We start from the raw sequence: 25,494 nt of genomic DNA on the forward strand, positions 1-25,494 counted from the left end.
GGAGGAGCATGAGGCCCCTAATACTGCATGGAGGAGCAATATATGGGGCCCATAATACTGTATGGAGGAGCATTACATGGCGCGCAAAATACTGTATGGAGGAGCATCATATGGGGCCCATAATACTATATGGAGGAGCATTATATGGGGCCCATAATACTGTGTTGAGGAGCAGTATATGGGGCCCATAATACTGTATGGAGAAGCATTACATGGGGCCCATAATACTGTATGGAGGAGCATTACATGGGGCCCAAAATACTGTATGGAGGAGCATCATATGGGGCCCATAATACTATATGGAGGAGCATTATATGGGGCCCATAATACTGTGTGGAGGAGCATTATGTAGGGGGCCCATAATACTGTATGGACTAGCATATGGGGCCCATAATACTGTATGGAGGAGCATTACATGTGGCCCATAATACTGTATGGATGAGTATTATATGGAGCCCATAATACTGTATGGATGAGTATTATATGGGGCCCATAATACTGTATGGACTAGCTTTATATGGGGCCCATAATACTGTATGGGGGAGCATTACATGGGACCGATAATACTGTATGGAGAATTACATGGGGCCCGTAATACTGCTTGGAGAAGCATTACATGGGGCACATGATACTGTATGGAGGAGCATTACATGGGGCCCATAATACAGTATAGAGGAGCATGGGGCCCATAATACTGTATGGAGGAGCATTGGGCCCATAATACTGTATGGAGGAGCATTATATGGGGCCCATAATACTGTATGGAGGAGCATTACATGGGGCCCATAATACTGTATGGAGGTGCATGGGGCCCATTATACTGTATGGAGGAGCATGATATGAGGCCCATAATACTGTACGGACTAGCATTACATGGGGCCCATAATACAGTATTATGGAGTATGGGGCCCATAACACTGTATGGAGGAGAATTATATGGGGCTCATAATACTGTATGGATGAGCATGGGGCTAACAATCCTGTATGGAAGAGCATTATATGGGGCCCATAATACTGTATGGAGGAGCATGGGCCAATTATACTGTATGGAGGAGCATTATATGGGGACCATAATACTGTATGGAGGAGAATTACATGGGGCCCATAATATTGTATGGAGGAGCAAAGGGCCCATAATACTGTATGGAGGAGCTTTATGTGGCTCATAATACTGTACAGAGGAGCATTATATGGGGCCCATAATACTGTATGGAGGAGCATTATATGGGGCCCATAATACTGTATGGAGGGGCATGGGGCCCATACTACTGTATGGACTAGCATTATATGGGGCCCATAATACTGTATGGAGAAGCATTACATGGGGCCCATGATACTGTATGGAGGAGCATTACATGGGGCCCATGATACTGTATGGAGGAGCATTACATGTGGCTCATAATACTGTATGGAGGAGCATTACATGTGGCTCATAATACTGTATGGAGGAGCATTACATGGGGCCCATAATACTGTATGGAGAAGCATTACATGGAGCCCATAATACCATATGGAGGACCATTATATGGGGCCCATAATACCGTATGGAGGAGCATTATAAGGGGCCCATAATACTGTATGGAGGAGCATTACATGGGGCCCATAATACTGTATGGAGTAGCATTACATGTGGCTCATAATACTGTATGGAGGAGCATTACATGGGGCCCATAATACTGTGTGGAGGAGCATTACATGGGGCCCATAATACTGTATGGAGGAGCATGACATTCGGCCCGTTATACTGTAGGGTGTCAACACTTTTGGTCATGACTGTATGTGCCAGAGAACTGTATTCAGATTTGCTCACATTCCTCTGGGCTTGCTGACCTGTCCATTAAAATGGTTATAGCACAACCGTGATGACACCATTTTATCTTAATAAACCAGACGTCTATTTTTTGCAAGCCAGGAGGAATAGAGTGTTATCTATAGGTTGACTTTTGAATTTGTGTTTCTTTCTGGTTGGTCAAGAAAACAGACTTTTGTTCTTATAAGCCTGTAATATTGACTTGTAAGTTGACATTTGATGTAACATATTGTGCTGTTATGCTGGATGACTAGTGATGTTTGCTAATTTGCTGATTACGCATTGTCCAGGCCAGCTAGATTGTTGACTTGCAAAAAAAGAGGAGGAAATCTATGCAAACCGATTGCATAATGAAACAATGCGAGTTGGTCTCATCACCATTCTTCCCCTTTACCTGTGAATGCTGACTTGAAGGACATTTGTTAACTATAAAAAGCTAATATACTATAATATTACGCTTGTCATTACCTCCTCTCTGTGTGCGTGCCACAGGTGGAGTAGTCGGCCCTGGAAGCTCTGAAATCACAGCTGCTCTTATCCCGGTGAGTCAGCGGAAGAGTGAGACTCTGTTATTGTGCACCATCTTGGGTAATGTGCTGGGACTGTTCTGTTTTGGGGTTCAATAAATCATTGCCACACTGTTTTACCCTCACCCTGTGTTGTCATAGTAGTGTTATGCCCACGGGGAAAGGAGAGCAGGTGTTCGGTGGGATGATCCATTCCCTGGTCTATTCGGTTTCGGCTAGCGAACAAAGGCACCCACTAACCACTGTGTCTCCACAACAACGTATTTAAGTTGCTATACCCACAAAGTGTTTAATTTTTTTTTTACAGTAGGTAGGAATTGTAATTGTAATTCAGCAGAGCCACTCTAAAAGGCGGTGTAAATGGGCAACAGACTATTGGCTGCCAGAAATGTAAACTGTTGGGTTTTTAGGACTATAAAGGTCCGTTTACAAAGACCGACCAGCGACATGATACGACAGCCAATCGGAGGGTGTTTGAATGCCTGTTTCTACAATTAGACCAAAGTAAACAACGTGTACTGAGCAATCTTTGCACAGTCAAGAATGATGTTCATTTATGCTGCATAAAAAGCACAATTAACCTTCAGAGATGTTTTTAATCTACAGGTTGTTCTATAGCTGTGCGGCTGCTGCACTGAAAAAATGATTGCTGAGAGGAAATAAACTTAATTCCTAACGGCAGCCTCCAGCTTTCAGTCATAGAGGTGCAGCTTCAGTTACTGTTCAGTACATAGTGAGTGGCAGCTCAAACCACATTCCGACAGCGACTGACCACCAGCTTCTGATGTACTGCTGAGCTGGCTGTCAGTGCCAAGGCGTGGTTACATCAGCCTCTCGCGGTGTACTGAGCGGTGACTGTAGACGCACCTCTACGACTGAAAGCCTGAGGCTCTTGGGAGGAATAAAGTTAATTTTCTGTCAGTAGCCGCACGTTCAGTACAGTGACTGGACAGCATTGTAACTCTATTAATCTGCAGATTAAACTCATATCTAAAAGTTTATGAAAATGATAGGTTCCTTTAAGGGTGCATTCAGACGTCAGTGCAAATTCTTCTGAAATCGTACTGCAATGCACGGACTGGCCATGGATCTACCGACCCAAGCCTGACAACTCATATATTTCTATGAAGCTGTCATGCTCAGGTTGGGAGACCCCCAGTCCGTGCACTGCGATCTGATCTCAGACTAATTTGCACAGACATCTTAATGTGTCTTAAGTACCGTATTATAGTATATTTGGCAGAAACTGGACAATCTTTTGCCACTTTGTGCAAGATCATTATGTTATTTTTAAATTGTGGAAAAAGGGCTATACACTTAAGTATTGCTTTATTTTACTGGTGGGTAGTCGAATGAAGTTAGGAAGCCCAATTGTGCTGCCAGATGGATTCCTTCCTGGGTGGTGTGGAGAAGAGGTGGCAATAAACCATTTGTGTATCCTAGAATTTGTATTCATCATCAGGATAAGAGTGTATTCACACAACTAGTTTTTACGGTCCATGTTTGGGCCACAATGCCCATACCATTTGGCGGTCTTCTGACCTCAACTATCAGCCTCATATATACTTATGCTGCTGTTAGCTCAAGTTGGGAGACCAATGATCAGGTGATCGGGCCAGGCATTGTGGATGTCACATGGTCCATAAAATACAGTTGTGTCTATGCACCCTAATAAAGATAATTGAGGTGATGTAATATTCATAGGAAGCCCTGATTATTTATCAGTATGGGTCTGAAAAGTTCCAAATATCTGACTGGTAGACCCTGATGTATTCTGTAGGAAACAAGGTTCATAAGCAAAAATATTTAGTAGCTTAGAGTAATCCATAGTCAAAACTGAATTTTCAGGTTCTCAATGAAGTTTACACTTTTTATATTTGTCTTTATTATAGTAATAAAATAACTTTTCTGAGAACGCAAATTACAAATTTTAAAGATACGTTCCCACGATGAGTTTTTTTTTTATGTTTCAGATTTTCTGGACCATTTCTGCACCTATTAAGTAAATTAGGTTATGTGCGTTTTTTCATTGTTTTTCTGAGTGTTTTTACATGTTTTTTTTATTGTGGTTTTGCCACTACGGTTTTGTCTTTTTGGTATGTCAAGTTTTTGATACTTCTTGGTATTTGGCTTTGAGACATTCATGTGTGGATTACAGGTGTTTTTCATGCCTTTCCAAGGTGGAAATACATTAAAATCGCACTTGCGTTTTTTTACCTGCAAATTTTCTGCATCTAGTAAGTTGATAAAACTCTGCGTGAAATTGACCTGTTGCAGATTTGAAACGTGCCGCAAGTCAGTTTACCCTGAGTAAAAAAATAGCGGGCAGGAGATTTCTATAAATCCCATCCACTCCACTGGAACTGTAAGAGAAAGTATGCGAAGTCAAAAACTCATTGTGGGAACACAGCCTTACTGTCTTACCCTGTTAGAAATCAAATTCTATGAACCATTCTTTTTACTGCATAATAAGTACACCGGCAATATTTCAAACACAGCAGTCCAGTTATTTTTGCTGCTTAGAGCTTTATTATAACAATCACGATTGTACATATTTGTTGGGAAAGGATTTAAAGAGGAGTCTTGTTGCCTTTGATTATAAAGTCCAAGATTCCTTTCCGATCCAGTGACCGTTAAAGCCAAGGTGACCCTAAACCATCACCATTTCTTGGAATCAAATGGATTTGAAAGGTGGGGCACTGCCTTGCTTTTGAAATGAAGGTTTTTACTGTTTTTTTTCTTCAAACAATTTTCAGTAGTTCTGCATCGGCTATAGTAAGACCGTTTGTACTCCAGTCATAGAAAACTAGCAAAATGATAACCCAGTGTTTGGTGGCCCTGATGCTTCAGGAGTCCAAGAATGTGCTGGAAGTTCAAGGGTATGTATCCGCACAGCAATTGATTCACAGCATTGTGTAGCATTTACATAACTATACACCTTTTGTATCATTTTGTGATTTAACAAGATGTTAGGATTCTGCTTTCTTTTACAAAAATGCAATATGTGTATTAGCTGCAAGAGTGATATCTGTTGTATCTACTGAGCGTGTCCTTCCATGCTTGTAAAATGTTTGTGTGTGTTTGTTTTCTTAATTTTTATATTACATATTTTATTCTTTGCAGGTGTACATTGATTCTTCCTTCACTTGTGCAGCTACACATCTGTGTGAGTGTACACTGGGTTTTCAGGTTTCTTGGTACATAAATGTTCTTGAGTATTAGTCTGCACTTTTTTTCTACAAACATCTTAGTGCCCACGTGTCAACTTTGTCTCTTTTGCTGTCTGCCTGTGTTCTTTAAGGCATTCTCTCACTTTTAGATCCCTTCCAAGGCACTACTCTCCAAAGTCTATGTGGGAAAGTCTCCGAAACAACTTAGGCAAAAGTTCATTAGCACAGAGGAGTAGCTGGCACATTAATGCCTGACAAAAGGTCTTCTTTTTTATTCTGGTTCCATTGGTATATAACTGGAGGGTGAATAACTCTGCCAGAGAGAGACCATGGTGAGGAAGGGTCTGATCTGCCACCTGGACGATATCGGGCAAGTAATCCAATCACGACCAGTAATGAGCAGAAAGCTAGTGCAGTTAATGCTTTTTGTCCTCTATGTTTGTAACCTGTGCCAGTTTCCCTAGTCCTGGCACTAGCACAAGCTGTTCTCACTCTGCCCCCAAGAATGGAAACACGTAGGCACACCCTGCATTCTTCTCCTGGAAGCAGTCTTGTGACATTGTAGGAGTTCAGGCCAACAGGAAGCCTTGCACGTTCCACACTGGCACCAGGTGTTAGGCAACTCCAGCGCAGGCTGCATCCAAGTGCATTAAGAGGTGGGACCCAAGACAGCAGTAAATGACGCTCACCTACTTCTCCAACGTGAAGTTGGACAGGATCATCTCTAGCTGGGTATAGTTGGTTGACCATGAGGTGAACACTCTTGTAATCTGCTCCAACCAAATTCTGTGCTACACAGGTATATACACCAGCATGAGCGGATGACACCACCTGTATTTCAAGTGTTCCTTCTTCTTGTACTTTATAACCTCCCCAGTCTGCAGACACTCCCAGCCTCTCTCCAGAAGGGGTGACCCAATATATTTGTGGCTCTGGCTCTGCAAGTGCTCGGCAGTGTAAGGTTATGCTTTGTCCACTTGATGCCCGAACACGGGGTGAAAAACTGGGTACTGGAATAAGGGGAAGACACCTGTCACTCATCTCACGAAAAGGGACTAATCTTAGCTGTGTGCGCCTTAATTCTGGTGGCTCAGCACATAGTGTTGATTGAGGTTCCATAAAACGGACATGTGAGGCTGTGGCATTGACCCAGCGGATAACACAATCACATCTCAGAGGATTTCCATGCATAGCAATTTCCTGCAAGTTTGGCAGTGACTCTACAGTTTCTCTGTGTAAAGAGCTCAGAGCATTGTTGTTCAGCATTAGTGTTTCCATGCGTGGCAGTTTCTGGAAAGCTCTGGGATGGATGAAAGAAAGCTTAGGATTGTTAGTGACTTCTAACTTGGTCAGTTCTGGCAGGTTCACTAATGCTAGCTCATCAATAGATACCAGCTCTTCCATGCTGTTTAATCCAAGTTCCTTTAACTGATCCATATTTTCAAAGTCTTTTTGTTGGATTCTACTGAGTGGATTTTTGTTCAAATCCAAAAACTTCAGGCTTGGCACCCTCTGCAAAGCACCTTTTGGTACTCTGATTAACCTGTTATCATACAAGCTAAGACTTTCCAAATTAAGTAATCCCTCCAATGCAAAGTCTGATATGTCCTTCAACGCCATACCTGCCAGAACAAGACTCCGCAAATTGGAAAGGGCCTTAAAATTCAGGTCTAGTATTGAACTAACCTTGTTGCCACCAACCATCAATACTTCAAGGGATGGCATTTCTTTAAACCATTGGTTATTCAGTCTGGACAGTAGGTTTGAGTTCAGATGAAGACGAAGTAAACGTTGCAGACCAGAAAATGCTTGGGGAGATATGTAATTCAACTGATTGTGATTTAAGTATAATTCTTCAAGACTCTCAAGTCCAGAAAAGCTATGGTCTGGCAAGTTTTCCAATTGGTTTTCTTCAAGGTGGAGGCTTACAAGTTTCGGTAGGTGCCTAGCATTAAAGTCTCTAATATGGGAGAAACTATTCTGAGACAAATCCAGTTCTGTCAGGTTTTCCAAGTAACCTAATTCTTCTTGCTCCAGACGTGCAATGTTGTTGCTCTGCAGGAGAAGCGTATGAGTTCCTGCTGGTAGTGAATTTGGAACAGCAGTGTCAAAAAGATCATTGCAGTCCACAGTATTGGCTTCTCTATAAGCTGACCTTGGAGTGTACCAGGGGCGTATCTGACAGACACACTGTGATGGACACTGCACCTTCCAAGGCACAGCAGGGATGCCTGCTAGAACTGCAGATGCCCAAAAGAGGATCAATTTGACCACAAGAAGTCTCATCCTGCAGCCAGGAGAAGGATAATCAAAATTCATTTTCCACATAGATCAAGCGTACAAATTAAATTTGTTTACAGAAAGTGAGGCAGCAGATGCATCCGGAATACTTGAGTGCCAGCTAGGACCACCCATGAACACCAAGCTGCTGGGGTCTTCCTCTTGATAGTAAAAGCATCATTTAGACAATCCAACATTTGATAAGATCTGTGGAAACAAGAGATGGTTGTTAGAGCTGCACATGCAGAAATCAGATTCAGCACATTGTATGATTTGTTACATTACTGACCATCTTTTCTCTTGGCAATGGTCACTTTTTTCACCACCTGCCTGTTGCCTATTCACACACCTCTTTACTTTCATGTGTTTTCCCCTCTTCTATCTCCCTCCTTCCCTAGTGTTTTTTTTTTGTGTTCTCCATCTCCTCTTCCCTGTGCATCGCCCCCACAAGCTGAGCCTTTTCTTCCATGGCCCTTCTCTTTGCGGAGAGCCTCTTGCTTGTCACCATGGTGATGGACCAGCAAGTATTAGACACGTTCACTTTGGCCCGATATGGTGCTGGCCTCAAAAGGAAAGTGCTGAGAGAAAAAGGAGTTTGTGAGGTCTGGAAATGGCTGAAATAAGGGTTTATTATTTATTTGCTGCTTTATACAAAATGTATAATGCTGATAGATTATTTCTGCTTCTAGATTATTCTAACTGAATGTCCCCACATCCTTAGGTTTTAAATGTCCATCCAATTATCCATTAGTGACATACTCCACAGTGGTGATAAATAGCACCAGAAAAATAACCCCTGTGTAAATAACAAAATATTCTCAAAGAAATTCATCATAGATGTGAACAGTTTAACAAAATCACATTTTAAACTAAGGCTGCCGTCACACTAGGAGTATTTGGTCAGTATTTTACATCAGTATTTGTAAGACAAAACCAGGAGTGGAACAATTAGAGGAAAAGTATAATAGAAACACGTCACCACTTCTGTATTTATCACCCACTCCTGGTTTTGGCTTACAGATACTGATGTAAAATACTGACCAAATACTGCTAGTGTGACGGCAGTCTAAAAAAGAGGGACAAATGATCAATTCATGGGTCTCTGGTCCAGCGTTCAGGTCAATGGTACCTGTCAGCTGGATGGAGACCACAAATCTCGTACCTTCCGGCGTCCCCGGCGTGGCTTTTTATTAGCCAGTACCGGTGTAACAGGCCAAAGTAACCCCGTCCCAGATTAACCCCGGGTATAATTTGGCCTAGGCCAGAGTATACCCCGGGGTATAAACTGGCCTAGGCCAAACTATACCCAGGCATAAAATGGCCTAGGCCAAACTATACCCCGGGGTGTAAAATAGCCTAGGCCAAACTATACCCCTCCAGGCCACATTATACCCCCCAGGGTTAAAGTGGCCTAGGCTACATTTAACCCTGGGTATATTTTGGCCTAGGCCAAACTATACCTAAGGATGTAAAACAGCCTAGGCCAAACTATAACAGGCCACACTATACCCTCAGGCCAGACTATAGCCTTTTACTGGTTGCTATGGGATTTTACATGGCCACTTTATCCTAGCAACGCCCTGGATACGGTTGGAAAAGGGGTTTATCTACCTTGGGGGCACCCTCACAGCACTGCGGGGAAGCCGGGGAACCCTTTTACTGGTTGCTATGGGATTTTACATGACCAATTTATCCTAGCAACGCCTTGTATACGCTTGGAAAAGGGGTTAATCTACCTTGGGGGCACCCTCACAGCACTGCGGGGTGGGTGGGGATCCCTTTTACTGGTTGCTATGGGATTTTACATGGCCACTTTATCCTAGCAACGCTCTGGATACGGTTGGAAAAGGGGTTTATCTACCTTGGGGGCACCCTCACAGCACTGCGGGGAAGCCGGGGAACCCTTTTACTGGTTGCTATGGGATTTTACATGACCAATTTATCCTAGCAACGCCTTGTATACGCTTGGAAAAGGGGTTAATCTACCTTGGGGGCACCCTCACAGCACTGCGGGGTGGGTGGGGATCCCTTTTACTGGTTGCTATGGGATTTTACATGGCCACTTTATCCTAGCAACGCCCTGGATACGGTTGGAAAAGGGGTTTATCTACCTTGGGGGCACCCTCACAGCACTGCGGGGAAGCCGGGGAACCCTTTTACTGGTTGCTATGGGATTTTACATGACCAATTTATCCTAGCAACGCCTTGTATATGCTTGGAAAAGGGGTTAATCTACCTTGGGGGCACCCTCACAGCACTGCGGGGTGGGTGGGGATCCCTTTTACTGGTTGCTATGGGATTTTACATGGCCACTTTATCCTAGCAACGCCTTGGATACGCTTGGAAAAGGGGCTTATCTACCTTGGGGGCACTGTCGCAGCATTGCATGGAGGCTGGGGAACTCTTTTCCTGGTTGCTAAGCGATTTCAAATGATCAATCTAAGGTACTTACACCATGTAAAACCCTATAGCAAGCAGGGTGCCCCCAAGGTAGATAAACCCCTTTTCCAAGCATATACAAGGCATTGCTAGGATAAAGTGGTCATGTAAAATCCCATAGCAACCAGTAAAAGGGTTCCTCGGTGTAACAGGCCAAAGTAACCCTGTCCCAGATTAACCCCGGGTATAATTTGGTCTATGCCAGAGTATACCCGGGCATAAACTGGCCTAGGCCAAACTATACCCCGGGGTGTAAAATAGCCTAGGCCAAACTATACCCCTCCAGGCCAGATTATGTAACTAATCTGGGGTTAAAGTTGCCTAGCCCAATTTATACCTCTCAGCTCATATTATACCCCAATGAAATCATTTGCATTGAGTGATATACACAAGAATTACTTAATGCTTCAACATTTTATTGAGAAACCAAACTGACAATTCTTAAAGAGTACCTCCCACTATACAAAACTTTTGCCCATGGCAAAAGTAGTTGTAAAGGGGGGTATTTGTAATGCATATGCATTACAAATACCCCCCCATTTTATAGTTACCTTAGGGGGGCTGCCCGATTACCCCCCCTCGCTAACCGCCGCTGCCCGTCTCCTGGTAGACGGGGTCCCCCTCCTGCCGCTAGGTGGCGCTGCCTCTCCATGCGCCGACGTCACAGCCAGGCGCCATAGAGGAGAGCGGCACCTGGCTAGTGCCGTTGGAGCTTGTAGAAGCAGAGCCAGCACCACCTAGCGGTGGGAGGGGGGGCAATAATTTCTCATTAGCTATAAGTCACTTATCATGCAATGCAATTATCTGGGGCAACAAATCGCCCAACAGTCATTCTGTGTATTATGACATTTAGTCTAGCATGTCCTTGCTACCAAATTAACGTTTAAAGCTAAACACTGATAACAACATTGAAATGATCGTGCTTATTTTCAAGATACAGTGCATGTTCAGTTGTTGACTGCAGATTGAAGCTTGCAGGATATGTCAACCAATCCATGGAGTCACCGACGTTTGTGTAGATTATTATGTCGCAACTCAACAGATTCGCCGTGGTCATGATCTCTGCATCAGTTGCCCAGACTCCATCACGAGAGATTCCAGAGATGTTCACATATTCATTCACATTTTGGTTCAAGTAGTCCTGTAGTTTTTTTGTCAAGTCAGTTTTCATATGGTGGATGACTTTATCTCTGAGAAGGGAATGGTTGTCCTCTGTTCCTGTCAAGATGTAGCTGATGGCCCGGAAGAAGCAGTTTCCATCACCTTTGGTTTTATATGTACGCCGTGGATGTTCAAGGTCTCGTCTGCATCCACAGTATACAACCTTACTAAACGTAAGGCCAAGAGTGGTGCTAAGATACTTCCTTCTTGAACTTGGTAGTAGGTTGAAAGCCTTAGTTTGCTTATTTTTCTGTGTGGCAGAGTCACTGGAATAATCATCATCGGATGGTGGAGAAGCCTCTTTATCCTGGTAAATCTTTAGGTTGCTGGTGTGGTATGTGTTGCTTAATATCTTGCCAGTTTTGTTGTTCTTAAGTTTTACTCGTCCCTTGGTCAAGGATTCCACAACTAAATAAGGTCCAATCCAGCGTGGTTCCATCTTTGAACCTATGCGTTGAATACGGCGCTGATTCTTGATATAAACTATGGTACCAGCAGTGATTTCTTTGTTGCTTTTGTGTCGGCGATCAAAGGCACACTTCTGGTGTTCTTGAGCAGAGTGGATGTTGGTACTGACGTCTGAGTGCAGCTTTTTAAGAATGCTTGACAGTGTATTTAGCACATCAGGGGTGGCATGATCTGAAATGGGCATGGGATCCACCGTATCATCTTTTGAGGGATTAAGGTCCATGGGAAGCTTGGCCTTCCGTCCATACATGACCTCAAATGGAGTAACCTTGGTTGAAGCATGCACAGATGTGTGATAGGCAAACAGAACACCAGGGATGAATTGATCCCAGTTGTTTCCTTGGTCATTGACAAGCTTACTAAGAGCTTCTTTAAGTGTCCGATTATCACGTTCCCGCTGGCCATTTGTTTGTGGGTGGTATGCAGATGAAATACGGTGATCTGTTTGAAAATGTTCCATCAGGTTGTCAATGATCGAGTTTACAAACTCTCGTCCCTGGTCGCTAATCAGAGTCTCCATACAGCCAAGGCGACAGATAACGGAGTACAAAAAATTTGCCACTGACTTGGCACTCTTATCTGGGACAGCTGTTGCTTCAGTCCATTTGGAGAAATGATCAGTGGCAGCAACTATATATTTGTTGCCATTTGATGTTTCCTGAAGAGGGCCAATCATATCAATCCCAACTAAGCTCCATACTTTTCCAGGCACTGATATACTGTTGAGTGGTGGAGCTTCCTTTGTGATTTTGGGATTTATAACAAAACATTTTTGACAGGCTTTCACATACTGGTGAACGTCATTTTTCATTCCCTTCCAGTAAAACCGGTCAGAGATTTTGGCTAAAGTTTTATCTCTGCCAAAATGGCCCCCAGATATTGGGTTGTCATGACAGGCCTTCAGGATATTTGGCAGTCGACTTTTAGTAAGAACCTCCTTTTCCCTATGATAAACAATTCCTCCTTGGGCTCGATATGGCTTTGCTGTTTGTCTAAACTGGGACTTGGCATTTGCACGTTTCTCAGGAGGTAGATCGTAGGTATACTGAGGGTACCTTTGTTCTGTTGCAGTGTAGAATCTCAAAAGCTGGTCATACAATTGATCTTCCATGGTTGTCAAAATTGGAAAAGATTTGGTGTCATAGAGAGCAGAGAGGTGTCATAGAGAACATACAAAACAAGTTATCATTAACTATGCACTGACAGGACAGCGCCATCTACTGTCAGTTCAGATCTGCACACTTTTCAACAAATAAGCAATAGGGTGAGAAAAACAGTGAAGTGATAACATTATGGCCTAGAGAAATACTATAAAAACTATTTTATACCCCCTGGTATAAAGTTTATCCCCCGGGGGTATACTATGGCCTAAGTCAGCTTTTGAATTTTTGTGCTGTTTCCTTCCTCAGTAAAAGGGTTCCCCGGCTTCCCCGCAGTGCTGCGAGGGTGCCCCCATGGTAGATAAACCCATTTTTTAAGCGTATCCAAGGCGTTGCTAGGATAGAATGGCCATGTAAAATCCCATAGCAACCAGTAAAAGGGTTCCCCACCCACCCCGCAGTGCTGTGAGGGTGCCCCCAAGGTAGATTAACCCCTTTTCCAAGCGTATACAAGGCGTTGCTAGGATAAATTGGTCATGTAAAATCCCATAGCAACCAGTAAAAGGGTTCCCCGGCTTCCCCACAGTGCTGCAAGGGTGCCCCCAAGGTAGATAAACCCCTTTTCCAAGCGTATACAAGCCGTTGCTAGGATAAAGTGGTCATGTAAAATCCCATAGCAACCACCTAAGGGGTTAACCACCTATCCTTAAGTGCTGCGAGAGTGCCCCCAAGGTAGATAAACCCCTTTTTCAAGCGTATTCAAGGCGTTGCTAGGATAGAGTGATCATGTAAAATCCCATAGCAACCAGTAAAAGGTTTCCCCACCCACCCGCAGTGCTGCAATGGTGCCCCCAAGATAGATAAACCCCTTTTCCAAGCGTATCCAAGGTGTTGCTAGGATAGAGTGATCATGCTATATCCCATAGCAACCAGTAAAGGGGTTCCCCACCCACCCCTCAGTGCTCGTCAGTGCCCCCTAGGTATACAAAGCCCTTTTCCAAGCATATCCAAGGCGCCAAGACAACGAGCTGGCACGAGCAGGGCTGAAGATTTCATGTCACATGTGACTATAGGGAGGGGGTGGGGCTTAGAAAGGGAGATCCCTGGCGTCACCAGAGGTGGAGGAGCTTGAAAAGGAGCAGTGCCCGATGGGAGGGGGAGCTGTGACCTAGAAGAATGAGCAGCTTTCCCTCAGCTTACCCTGGGGGGTATAATCTGGCCTGGAGGGGTATACTTTGGCCTAGGCTATTTTATACCCCGGGGTATAGTTTGGCCTAGGCCAAAGTATACCCGGGGTATAATCTAGCCTAGGCCACTTTAACCCCGGGTATAGTCTGGCCTGGGGGTATAATCTGGCCTGTTACACCGGCACCGTCATCTGTGCGTCCTGCTCATCTCTAGTTGAGACCTGTGGATTTATTTTTGTCCCTTCATTCACCTTCAAAGACACCAGAACTTTCTAATCTGTATGTAGCTTCACTATATGACATTCGGCTTTTATGTCTGTAAGGTCGTGATCACACGTTGCAGAAATACTGTGTTTTTTGTTTTATGCAGAATCCACACCAAGCTCCACAATAAAAATCTTCTCTAATTATTGCTGCATTTTTTAGACCTACAGTACATGTGAACACCGTCTCAATGTCTAAGCAAAGTGGATGTGATTTCATGAAATCTTAGCTCTCCAGGCGCCACTGGGGCAGTTTTTTATAGGCTTCTGAAAAAGAAAAAAAAAACCACATGAAAAAAAAAACGGCCTTGCATTTTTAAGTGCAGAATCAAAACTTTTCTGTAGTAATAAAAAAGCATTAAAATCTCTGCTTCATATCTGCACAAAATTGACATCAAATAAGGAGGAAAATGCATAAATGAAAAGCAGCAAACACGCAATATTCAGAGAAGATTGTTATTGTGTTGTGTGTTGCAGAAAGCTGCAGAAAATATGCAGGAAAAAAGCAGTAGAGAAAAACTAGCATTTATGCTACATATGAATATGGCCTCAGAGTTACATTATCAATATTTTTTTATGGGTTTAATAAAGAAAAAATATCAATCGCCATTTTTTACACCATTTACCACTCCCTTTAGATGATTGTTGTGTTCTGTGATTACAGAGACACCAAATATGTCCATGTTATTTGCTGATTTGTGTTATTCATTATTTTTTTAAAAGCGCATTAAAAATAAAAATATGTTAAGTGTTTTACACTATTTTGCAGTAATTTTATAGGAAGAAAAAAACTTTTATTCTTCCTCTAGAGTACAATTTTTTATTTTATTTTAGATTCATAGGAACACAAATCTGACTTTTTTCACCTTAGTATACAAGCACAAAGAAGTACACTGCTGCATATGTGGCGCCCCAGGGTCCTGGTCATCACAGTAGCATTGCTTCCCTCACGGGGAGGTGATGTTACGTTTAGGGGCAAGAAGGGATAACTGTCACCAGGTAAACACAAGCATGCAACACATTCACACTCCAGGCCACCAGGGGGAGCTTTTGATCCTATTTACTAGGTGACTCCCCATATATATGGTAGTTTTGGAGGGAAAGAGGGAGAACAGTTCTTGCCAGGAAACAGACTGGATCAGTCTGAGGCAAAGGAGGGTTTACGGAGCTGTGTAGCCACAGTGCTGCAGCTCCTGGAAAGAGACTAAGGCTAGGTTCACATTGCGTTTAGTGCAGACTGTTCAGCACATACGCTAACGGACTGCACTAACGCAAGTGCCGACTTTGGCACAGCGCTAGCGCAGATGGAGCATCTGCTAGCTCCATCTGCGCTAGCAGTGATGGACCCGGAAACGCTGCAGCCCGTGTCTCGGGTCCGTCACTCAATGATGGCACATCGCCTAGCGCACGCCCATTGTGGGCGTGCGCTAGCGATGCGTCCGACATTGCTTTCAATGGCGGCGTCAACGGACTATGTTACACCGCGTTATGCCGCGGTGTAACGTAGTCCGTTTAACGTACAGCCATAACGCAATGTGAACCTAGCCTTAAGGTACCGTTACACTAAACGACTTACCAACAATCACGAACCAGCGATGCGATCGTTGGTAAGCCGCTGTGTGGTCGCTGGGGAGCTGTCACACAGACAGCTCTCTCCAGCGACCAACGACCAGGGGAACGACTTCGGCATCGTTGAAACTGTCTTCAACGATGCCAAAGTCCCCCTGCAGCACCCGGGCAACCAGGGTAAACATCGGGTTACTAAGTGCAGGGCCGCGCTTAGTAACCCGATATTTACCCTGGTTACCATTGTAAAAGTAAAAAAAACCACTACATACTCACCTTCTGATGTCTGTCACGTCCCCCGCTGGCGACTTCCCTGCACTGAATGTGTCAACGCCGGCCGGCCGTAAAGGAGAGCACAGCGGTGACCTCACGTCACAGATCGTCATCGTTCTCGCTGCAAAGTCGCTTAGTGTGAAGGTACCTTTACAGAAAGCCAAATATATTGCAGTGAGCTTGTAGGAGAGCGAAACACAGGAGGGGATTCCAGTGGGAGACTCTGAGGCGCAGAGACCGGTAGCTAGAACACCGAGGTTGTAAGGGCCTCTACAACTTACATCAGAGACCGGCAGGACAGCTGAACTTCAAGTTACCTGTCCGCCTTAATACCCAGGAGACACGGTGACACCTTTAGAGCCCGGGGCGTGCTAGAGTCCCTATAAACAGACTCAAGTCACCAGTCATATGGGTTATGTCCTATCGTATACGGGAGACAGAGAGAGAACATCTGTGAGGCATATCTGAAGCCATAGGCAGTAAGGGACTACAACACCACGGCGCTAGAGGAAGGCTTTGATTTCCACCTGGAAAAGGGGACTCCTAACTTGCCTCCAAGCCATGATCTGGTGCCCTGGACGGTGGCTGCCTGAAGTCTTCAGTAAACAAGGTAAAGAGACTGCAAACTTGTCTCCTCATTCCTTGCTGCGCCATTCACCATCTTCCATCTACACACCAGGAGCCCTGGGGATACACTTCACCTGTGGGAAGTTATACCATCTAGCTGCCATAACATCACCCCAGAGGACCCCTTAAAGCAGCGTCGGTCCCCACTGACCGAATACCACAGGTGGCGTCAGGAACATAAACTTTATTCCCTTTAAAGACCTTTCCCTTTTACATGGGTGCCCAGGGCCACGGACTGGGTCGCCACCGTGACTTCCCCCTGTGAACTCAGGACCCAGTACTGAGTACCCCACTGCCCAGGCGGGGCGACTCATATACAATGTACATATATCTGCTACTGGGTTCACACCCTGCAATACTGGTCAATATTACCGAAATCTCCTCTATGTTTAACATTGAATTGTGGCTGGTAGCTGAAGCTGCTGCCTGCAAACATAGCAAAGTGAGACCTGAAGGCTGAGAAGTGAATACATTAAATTTAATTTATGCACTGAGCAGAGAGAAGTGGCCCCGCCTCCGCCGAGGTGCGTATAGAAACCGGGACAAACCAATGAGTTGCCAGGACAGTCCAGCTGAATCTGGGATGGTTGGGAGCTATGATAAGGGCTGTGGTGTTGTGCCTTTGGGTCTTGTATCTCATACCCAAAGAGGTCTAGTCTGGAGCATAGGTAATGGTGACATACTCTCGGTCTAAGCAGCGTTATGGTAATATATCCCATCATTGGGTCTTCTACCGAATTTTTAGAGTAGGAATTTTCAAGTTATCATTGACTATCTATAAAAATGGACTTTTTCATTATCTGGAAATTACCACCATCAACAATTGTGCAGAGCGTCAGTCATAAAAGTGTGTGTGAGGGGCAGCTATTAGTCTCACTGTAAGACCAAGCCACCCATCAGTAGTGTGGTAGTCTTGATAACCAAGCCATCCATGAGTGGCATCAAACTACCCATCATTGGCATGGAGTAGAGTGGTGACTGGGGGTGAGTGGCTCATATAAACTGCCCAGGGTCCTGGATACTCGTAACCTGCCCTCGACTAATTTTATTTATCCCACACAAACATGATAGAAATTTGAACATGGACTAAATAATGAAAGCCAAGGACTGGATCTCACACTTCTTTATTTATTTTACTCTCTTATTTAGCGCCATTAACTCCACAGCGCTTTTCAAACATTATCGGCACTATAACCATTTGGGCTCGCCTTTTATTATCATGTTGTTTTTAGTTAAAAAATATATTTTATATAGTGGTGCTATACTTGCAGTCATCACTAATGGGAGTGGGTTACATTTCTGCCTTAATGGGGTTGTCCGGTGAAAACAAGCTATAACCTAGCCACAGGATAAATGATAACTGATTGATTGGTGAATGTCTTATTGCTGAGTTTCTGATTGCTGGGACCCACACTGATAGGCAGAACAGGGAACTTTAATCCCCAATTGGGCACTAGTATTTCCATTAGTATGGAGATTTTTTTTGCACATCCTTGACCGTCACTTCATTCATTCCCTATGGGGCTGTCAAGGGCTACACTCAGCTTTTTCTGGCAGCCCCATAGAGAAAAAGTGGAATGGAGGTTAGGCATCCGACCTGCGGCTTAATTTTGTAATGTTGATAAATGTGCCCCGATGAGTTAACAATTGCACTTTCTGCCGATTGGTGCAGGACCCAGTGCTCAGATCACACTGATTAGTAAGTTATCATGTATTTACTGGATAGGTAACAAATTATTTTTACTGGACAATCCATTTAAGGCTTATATCCAGTTTAGAGGTATTGTCAAGGATTTTCTTTTTTAAAATGAGTGAATCAGAGAAAAAAAAAGACAATTACTCGTGATATATCCCATCTGCTCTAGTGTTAGTTCAGCGCCCCAGAGTCCTGGTCGTTGCAGTAATGTCATTCTTCCACCAGGGGGAGTGATATTACGTCTGATGGCACTAAAGGAGTTCACCTTACCAGGTATCACAAAATACACACTACACTTCACACTCCAGTCCACCAGGGGGAGCCTTGCTCCTATCTATTAGGGCACTCCTCACAGAAGGGTAAAACTGGTGGGTTGGATAGGAAGTTAGGGAAAAGCTGACTGGGCTCGGCCCAAGCAACACCTGTCAGGCAGACAGGAGGAAAGGAGGAACATCTGAGCTGCAGACAGAGGGTCCCTGTCAGGGGTGGGATCCTGGCAGAGGCCTAGCACGAGACAGAAAGACACGGAGCTGCACCTTCCCCACGTGTGGCAGCATCCTAAGAAAGGACAAGAAAGGAATTGTATTGTGGAGAGTGAGAAACGAAGTCACAGCACAAGGAGAAAACACCGGGAGGAGTTCTGCCCTGAAATAGGCTGCCTCCTTCTGAGGCGCGTAGCCGGTGGCCGGAACACCGAGGGAGTAATTGACTCTACGCATTACTTCAGAGACCGGCAGGACAGTCAATTCCAAGTTGGCTGCCCGACCTAAATACCTATGAAGACACAGTGGCAAATTGTGGGGGTCGGGGCGTCTCTAGGGTCCCTATAAACAAGCCTCAGGCCATCAGTCATACGGGTTTGTCCTATCCATACCATCTGGGGGACAGAGATGAAGAAATAACATCTAGAACATCTACAAAGGTTGTGAGGATTATCCCGAGTTGCTCAGCAGGGAGGTACTACAACACCCAGGCACTAGTAGGAAGGCTACTGATTTCCACCTGGATAAGGGAACTCTGGATTTGCCTTCGGACCGGCTGGACTCTGCCTGCCCTGTGATCTGTACCCTGGACTGTGGATGCTGAAGTCTTCAGTAAAAGGTAAAGAGACTGCACCATTTGTGTCCTCGTTATTCACTGCGCCTTACACCATCACCATCTACACCTCTGGGAAGCCCTGGGGATACACTTCACCTGTGGGAAGGTATACCATCTAGCTGCCATTCCATCACCCCAGCGGACCCCTAAGTAGCGTCGGTCACCCTGGCCGAATACCACAGGTGGCATCACGAACCTTATACAAACTACACCTTTAATTCTACGCCCCTTAAAGGGCCATGGACCGGGTCAGGCCACCGTGACATCCCCCGAACCGAAGGACCCGGTACCGAGTACCCCATTGCCCTGACGTGGGGGCGCTCCATTACTATACTGGTAATACCTGGATGTCTTTGTTTTCTTTGCTGTAGTGAACACGTGTCAAAATCTCAATGGTCCAAATACAGTGGGGAAAATAAGTATTTGATCCCTTGCTGATTTTGTAAGTTTGCCCACTGACAAAGACATGAACAGTCTATAATTTTAAGGGTAGGTTAATTTTAGCATTGAGAGATAGAATATCAAAAATAAAATCAATAAAATCACATTGTATAAATGATATAAATTTATTCCCCGACTGTACATCCAAATCTCAGTGGTCCAAAATGGATGTTCTCGAACACTAAAGAAAAATAGTTACAACTTAGCCTTTAACCATATGGGATAAAAAAGTTCAGAGAATATGCACATAGTAAAAAAGTCATAATGCTAATGTGTTTCAGGTAGAAAAAACCCACGCAATAAGGAAGTAAGGAGACTGCAGAACTGTGAGCTGCTCAAGAGACAAGAATACCCCTTTGATGTACCATATATACTTGTGTATAAGCTGAGTTTTTCAGCACATTTTGTGTTGAAAATGCCCTCCTTGGCTTATACATGAGTCATTGTCCCATAAAACGGTGGGGGAGGGGGACCAGCAGATGACAGGAGGCAGAAGCCAGCTGCTGCGGCTAAAGCCTGTGCCTGCTGCTAAAAATAAATTAATATTCACTGCACTTGCAGTGAACATTCATTTCTCTTCTAGCACGCGCACAGTGTCAGCAGCAGTCGCCAGCTTCAAAGCAGCTGCATAGCTATCACTGGTGCCCGCTCATTAAGGTAATAAATATTCACCTCTCTCCACTCCCAGGAGCTGCTGGCATTGGAACGAGATGCTGCGAGGGTGCGCAAGGAAGTTACATAGGATGGTTATTTTTTATGCTTTTCTCATGGGGGCCATAGATACAAGGATGGGGATGAGGAACCATGCAGACAAGGATGGGAATAAGGAGTCATGCATACAAGGATGGGGATGAGGAACCATGCATACAAGGATGGAAATAAGGAGTCATGCAGACAAGGATGGGGATGAGGAACCATGCATACAAGGATGGAAATAAGGAGTCATGCAGACGAGGATGGGGATGAGGAACCATGCATACCAGAATAGGGATTAGGGAATGCATACCTGGCTTATACTCGAGTCAATAAGTTTTCCCAGTTTTTTGAGGCCAAATAAGGTGCCTCGGCTTATGCTTGGATCAGATTATACACGAGTATATACGGTAAGTAGTAAACATTTCTATTGGCAGCTGCTGGTAGTTATTAAGATAGAATTTGAATTTATATCTAAAAGGGGCTTTGAAGCTCAGCTTCAAAAGATGGTGCTGCAACCACTGCAAAGATGTTAGAATATGAATCAGTACAGAATTGTATATATAAAAATACAAAAAGGTATCCATGGGTAGACATTAGCAAGCAGCAACTTAAGAGATTGACAGTAGTATCATAACACTGATCATCCAACCTCCAGAAAAAAATTAGGTGGCCCCAGGGCTGCCAACCTACTATTCAAGTTTTCCTGGACAACTGGACCAAAATTCACGTGTGGTCCATTTTTTTAAGGATATTTACTAGTGATGAGCGAATATACTCGTTACTCGAGATTTCTTGAGCTCGCTCGGGTGTCCTCCGAGTGTTTATTAGTGCTCGGAGATTTAGTTTTTCTTGCTGCAGCTGAATGATTTACATCTGTTAGCCAGCATAAGTACATGTGGGGATTCCCTAGCAACCAGGCAACCCCCACATGTACTTATGCTGGCTAACAGATGTAAATCATTTAGCTGCGGCAAGAAAAACTAAATCTCCGAGCACTAAGAAATACTCGGAGGACCCCCGAGCGTGCTCGGGAAATCTCAAGTAACGAGTATATTCGCTCATCACTAATAATAACCACTCCCCTTAATAAAACCACACCCCCTTGATAAAACCACACCCACTGATAAAACTACACCCACCGAGCTGTCCAAAATAATACTAAGATCACATTGAGAATTACACCCAGCATAAAGGATAGAAATGCCAATGTGCAGTGTATATATACAGAATAATACAGATACTGAGAATTACACCCAGTATCCAGGGCAGAAAATGTTGTACTGTGCAATGGACATACAGAATAATACAGATACTGAGAATGACACCCAGTATCCAGTGCATGACTTTTGGATATGGGATGGACCCCACTCCATCTTAAAACCACCATAACTACTGTAAACCTAGGTACTAAAATAAATACACAAAACACATTATTTTGGTTGTCAAAATGGCCACAGCTTTTATTCAAATCACAGGATTAAATAATCACAGTAGGAGTCAGGTGGAGTGCTAGTACATTGGGATTCACAAGTACTGCGATATCCCCAGCTGTCTGACATACAGCACCAGGACAGACAGCCATAAAGGGGCTGCACGCACTGGCTTGCCATTCAAGCAGAGCCAGTAAACTTTCAGGGCACCAATGACACTATTATCCTCACTCCTGTGCTTAACCACTGTGCCCGCCCCTGATTGATGTTACCATTTCAACGTCCTTGAGGCTGGCCACCAAAGCCGAGCCTGCTCACCACCATGAGGTTTTACATCCTCTATTAGTTAAAATGAGTCCACCTTAACTTGTCTGAAACTTCCACCTGACTCCTAAATCGCCACCAGCGAGGCCATTTGACACCTTGAATGGACTCGACCCCCATCACCCATGCCTAATAAAGTCATCAACCAGTTCTGCTTGCTATGGAAAGACTGTGCATATGAGTAACAAAATTCCAGGGCTACAACAGATTAATTTTAACAATGCAACACTACCACATTATGATCAATAATACAGTAACTACAGCAAAATAACAGCCGCTAAACATCCTGCAATGAGTATCCTATAAGGGGGAATGCGGAAACTAAACCATAATAAAGGGGTAGCCACAGTCTGACTACCTGTATAATGACAGCTGTCATGCCCCAAAAACTAGTATACCGCATGTATTGTAGCCAGCTCTAATAACTCACCAATTCACAGATTTTAGTTCTAGAAACCACCATTACATACAGTAGCTGGGATGCAGTAACCAATTCTTAAACCCACTTACTATTACTACCCAAAAAGTGATGAGTATATATAAAGAGAAAGATACTATAAACAAGGAGTAATTAAAAGCCATACACAATATAATATCGACAGTATAACCGATCATTAAATAATTTAAATAATGTCTGTAATATTTGGACATAGTAAATGAAATAAGCCTATAGCAGAAATGTCTACAAAGGCATGATTAATAACCTTGCCACGCCATTGTTAATTGCTTTACAGGCACTTGATACCATATACCATTAATCCTCTCCAACTGGGACAAAGGCATTGGGAAGAGGCACATTGCCCTTCGTGTTAATGCGCTTGATTACTTCACCCTTAGCCGCTCCCACTGGCTCAAGGGCATCGGGATGCACTTTATTACTTTTCCCTTAGTCACTCCCACTGACTCCAGGGCACCCATATTAGGTACCTTGCACTTCAGTTTAATGCCTCATATTACTGCATTGTCCAGACGACAACCTTGAAAGAAACAGGAGTTGGTCAATATAAACAGTCAAAATCTATGCCTCAGCATTCTCAAGTCACATGAAAAGAGAGCGTCCTTGAAGCTACAGATTGTATTGAAATGCATGCCTACGTTTTTTGTTTTGCTTTGTTCCAGCTATTGTTCCTAGCTCATAGGACCCAATTTAATTTGTAGGCATGTAAAATATGATTGCCATGACCACAGGGACTTTACCCTATCAGGGTCTTGTAAGATATAAATGCTTCTGGAGACCAGGGGGCCACCGCGATGGTCACTCCTCCACACCAGGGGGCCATGCTAAAAATGGTTACCCCTCCATACCAGGGGGTCATACTATGATGTACACCCCTCCATCCAGGGGCCATACCCGAGATGTTTACTCCTCCACACAAGGGGTCATACTATGATGAATACCCCCCTAAACAGAGGGTCCATACCTGAGATGGTTACCCCTACTGACCAAATTATAATTAGCCTCAAGGACCCACTAAAAAAGAAACAAATAAGTGCTTTTTTTTTTTATACACACCTTTATTAACCCCTTCACCCCGAAGCCTGTTTTCACCTAAGTGACAGGGCCAATTTTTACAATTCTGACCACTGTCACTTTATGAGGTCATAACTCTGAAACGCTTCAACGGATCCTGGTGATTCTGACATTGTTTTCTCGTGACATATTGTACTTTATGATAGTGGTAAAACTTCTTCGATATGTCTTGCATTTATTTGTGAAAAAAACAGAAATTTGTCGAAAATTATGAAAATTTAGCAATTTTCAAATTTTTTGTTTTTATGCCCTTAAATTAGAGAGTTATATCACATAATATAGTTAATAAACAACATTTCCCACATGTCTGCTTTACATCAGCACAATTTTGGAAACATAATTTTTTTTGTTAGGGAGTTATAAAGGTTAAAAGTTGACCAGCGATTTCTCATTTTTGCAACAAAATTTGCAAAACCATTTTTTTCACGGACCACCTCACACTTGAAGTAACTTTGAGGGGTCTATATGACAGAAAATACACAAAAGTGACACCATTCTAAAAACTGCACCCCTCAAGGTACTCAAAACCACATTCAAAAATTTTATTAACCCTTCAGGTGCTTCACAGGAATTTTTGGAATGTTTAAAAAAAATTGAACATTTAACTTTTTTTTCACAAAATTTTTACTTCAGATCCAATTTGTTTTATCTTACCAAGGGTAACAGGAGAAATTGGACCACAAAAGTCGTTGTACAATTTGTCCTGAGTACGCCGATACCCCACATGTTGGAGTAAACCAATGTTTGGGCACATGGCAGAGCTCGGAAGGGAAGGAGCGCCATTTGACTTTTCAATGCAAGATTTGCTGGAATTGAGATCGGAACTCATGTCGCGATTGGAGAGCCCCTGACGTGCCTAAACAGTGGAAACCCCCACAAGTGACACCATTTTGGAAAGTAGACCCCCTAAGGAACTTATCTAGATGTGTGGTGAGCACTTTGAACCTCCAAGTGCTTCACAGAAGTTTATAATGTAGAGCCATAAAAAAAAATTCATATTAATTTTCACAAAAAATGATCTTTTCGCCCCATATTTTTTATTTTTCCAAGGGTAACAGGATAAATTGGACCCCAAAAGTTGTTGTGCAATTTGTCCTGAGTACGCTGATACCCCACATGTTGGGGTAAACCAATGTTTGGGCACATGGCAGAGCTCGGAAGGGAAGGAGCGCCAATTGACTTTTCAATGCAAAATTGGCTGGAATTGAGATCGGAAACCATGTCGCGTTTGGAGAGCCCCTGACGTGCCTAAACAGTAGAAACCCCCCACAAGTGACCCCATTTTGGAAAGAAGACCCCCTATGGAACTTATCTAGATGTGTGGTGAGCACTTTTAACCCCCAATTGTTTCACTAAAGTTTAGAATGTAGCGCCGTGAAAATTAAAAAATCATTTTTTCTTTCCACA

At 43.8% G+C, this 25,494-nt stretch overlaps 1 protein-coding gene across 1 annotated transcript in view; it reads right to left on the reverse strand.

Annotated features, from left to right (window-relative positions):
• Window positions 1–4,843: 4,843 nt before the first annotated feature.
• LRRN2 (leucine rich repeat neuronal 2) overlaps window positions 4,844–25,494 on the reverse strand; it is an 83,276-nt gene continuing 62,625 nt past the window's right edge. Inside the window, exon 2 of the mRNA XM_077295054.1 lies at window positions 4,844–7,994. Within this exon, the coding sequence (XP_077151169.1) occupies window positions 5,727–7,835 (2,109 nt within the window). The 5' untranslated portion in view covers window positions 7,836–7,994 and the 3' untranslated portion in view covers window positions 4,844–5,726. The remainder of the gene's footprint in view (window positions 7,995–25,494) is intronic.

The sequence above is a fragment of the Ranitomeya variabilis genome, chromosome 3 (genome assembly GCF_051348905.1).
Source record: "Ranitomeya variabilis isolate aRanVar5 chromosome 3, aRanVar5.hap1, whole genome shotgun sequence".
NCBI classification, from domain to species: domain Eukaryota; kingdom Metazoa; phylum Chordata; class Amphibia; order Anura; family Dendrobatidae; genus Ranitomeya; species Ranitomeya variabilis.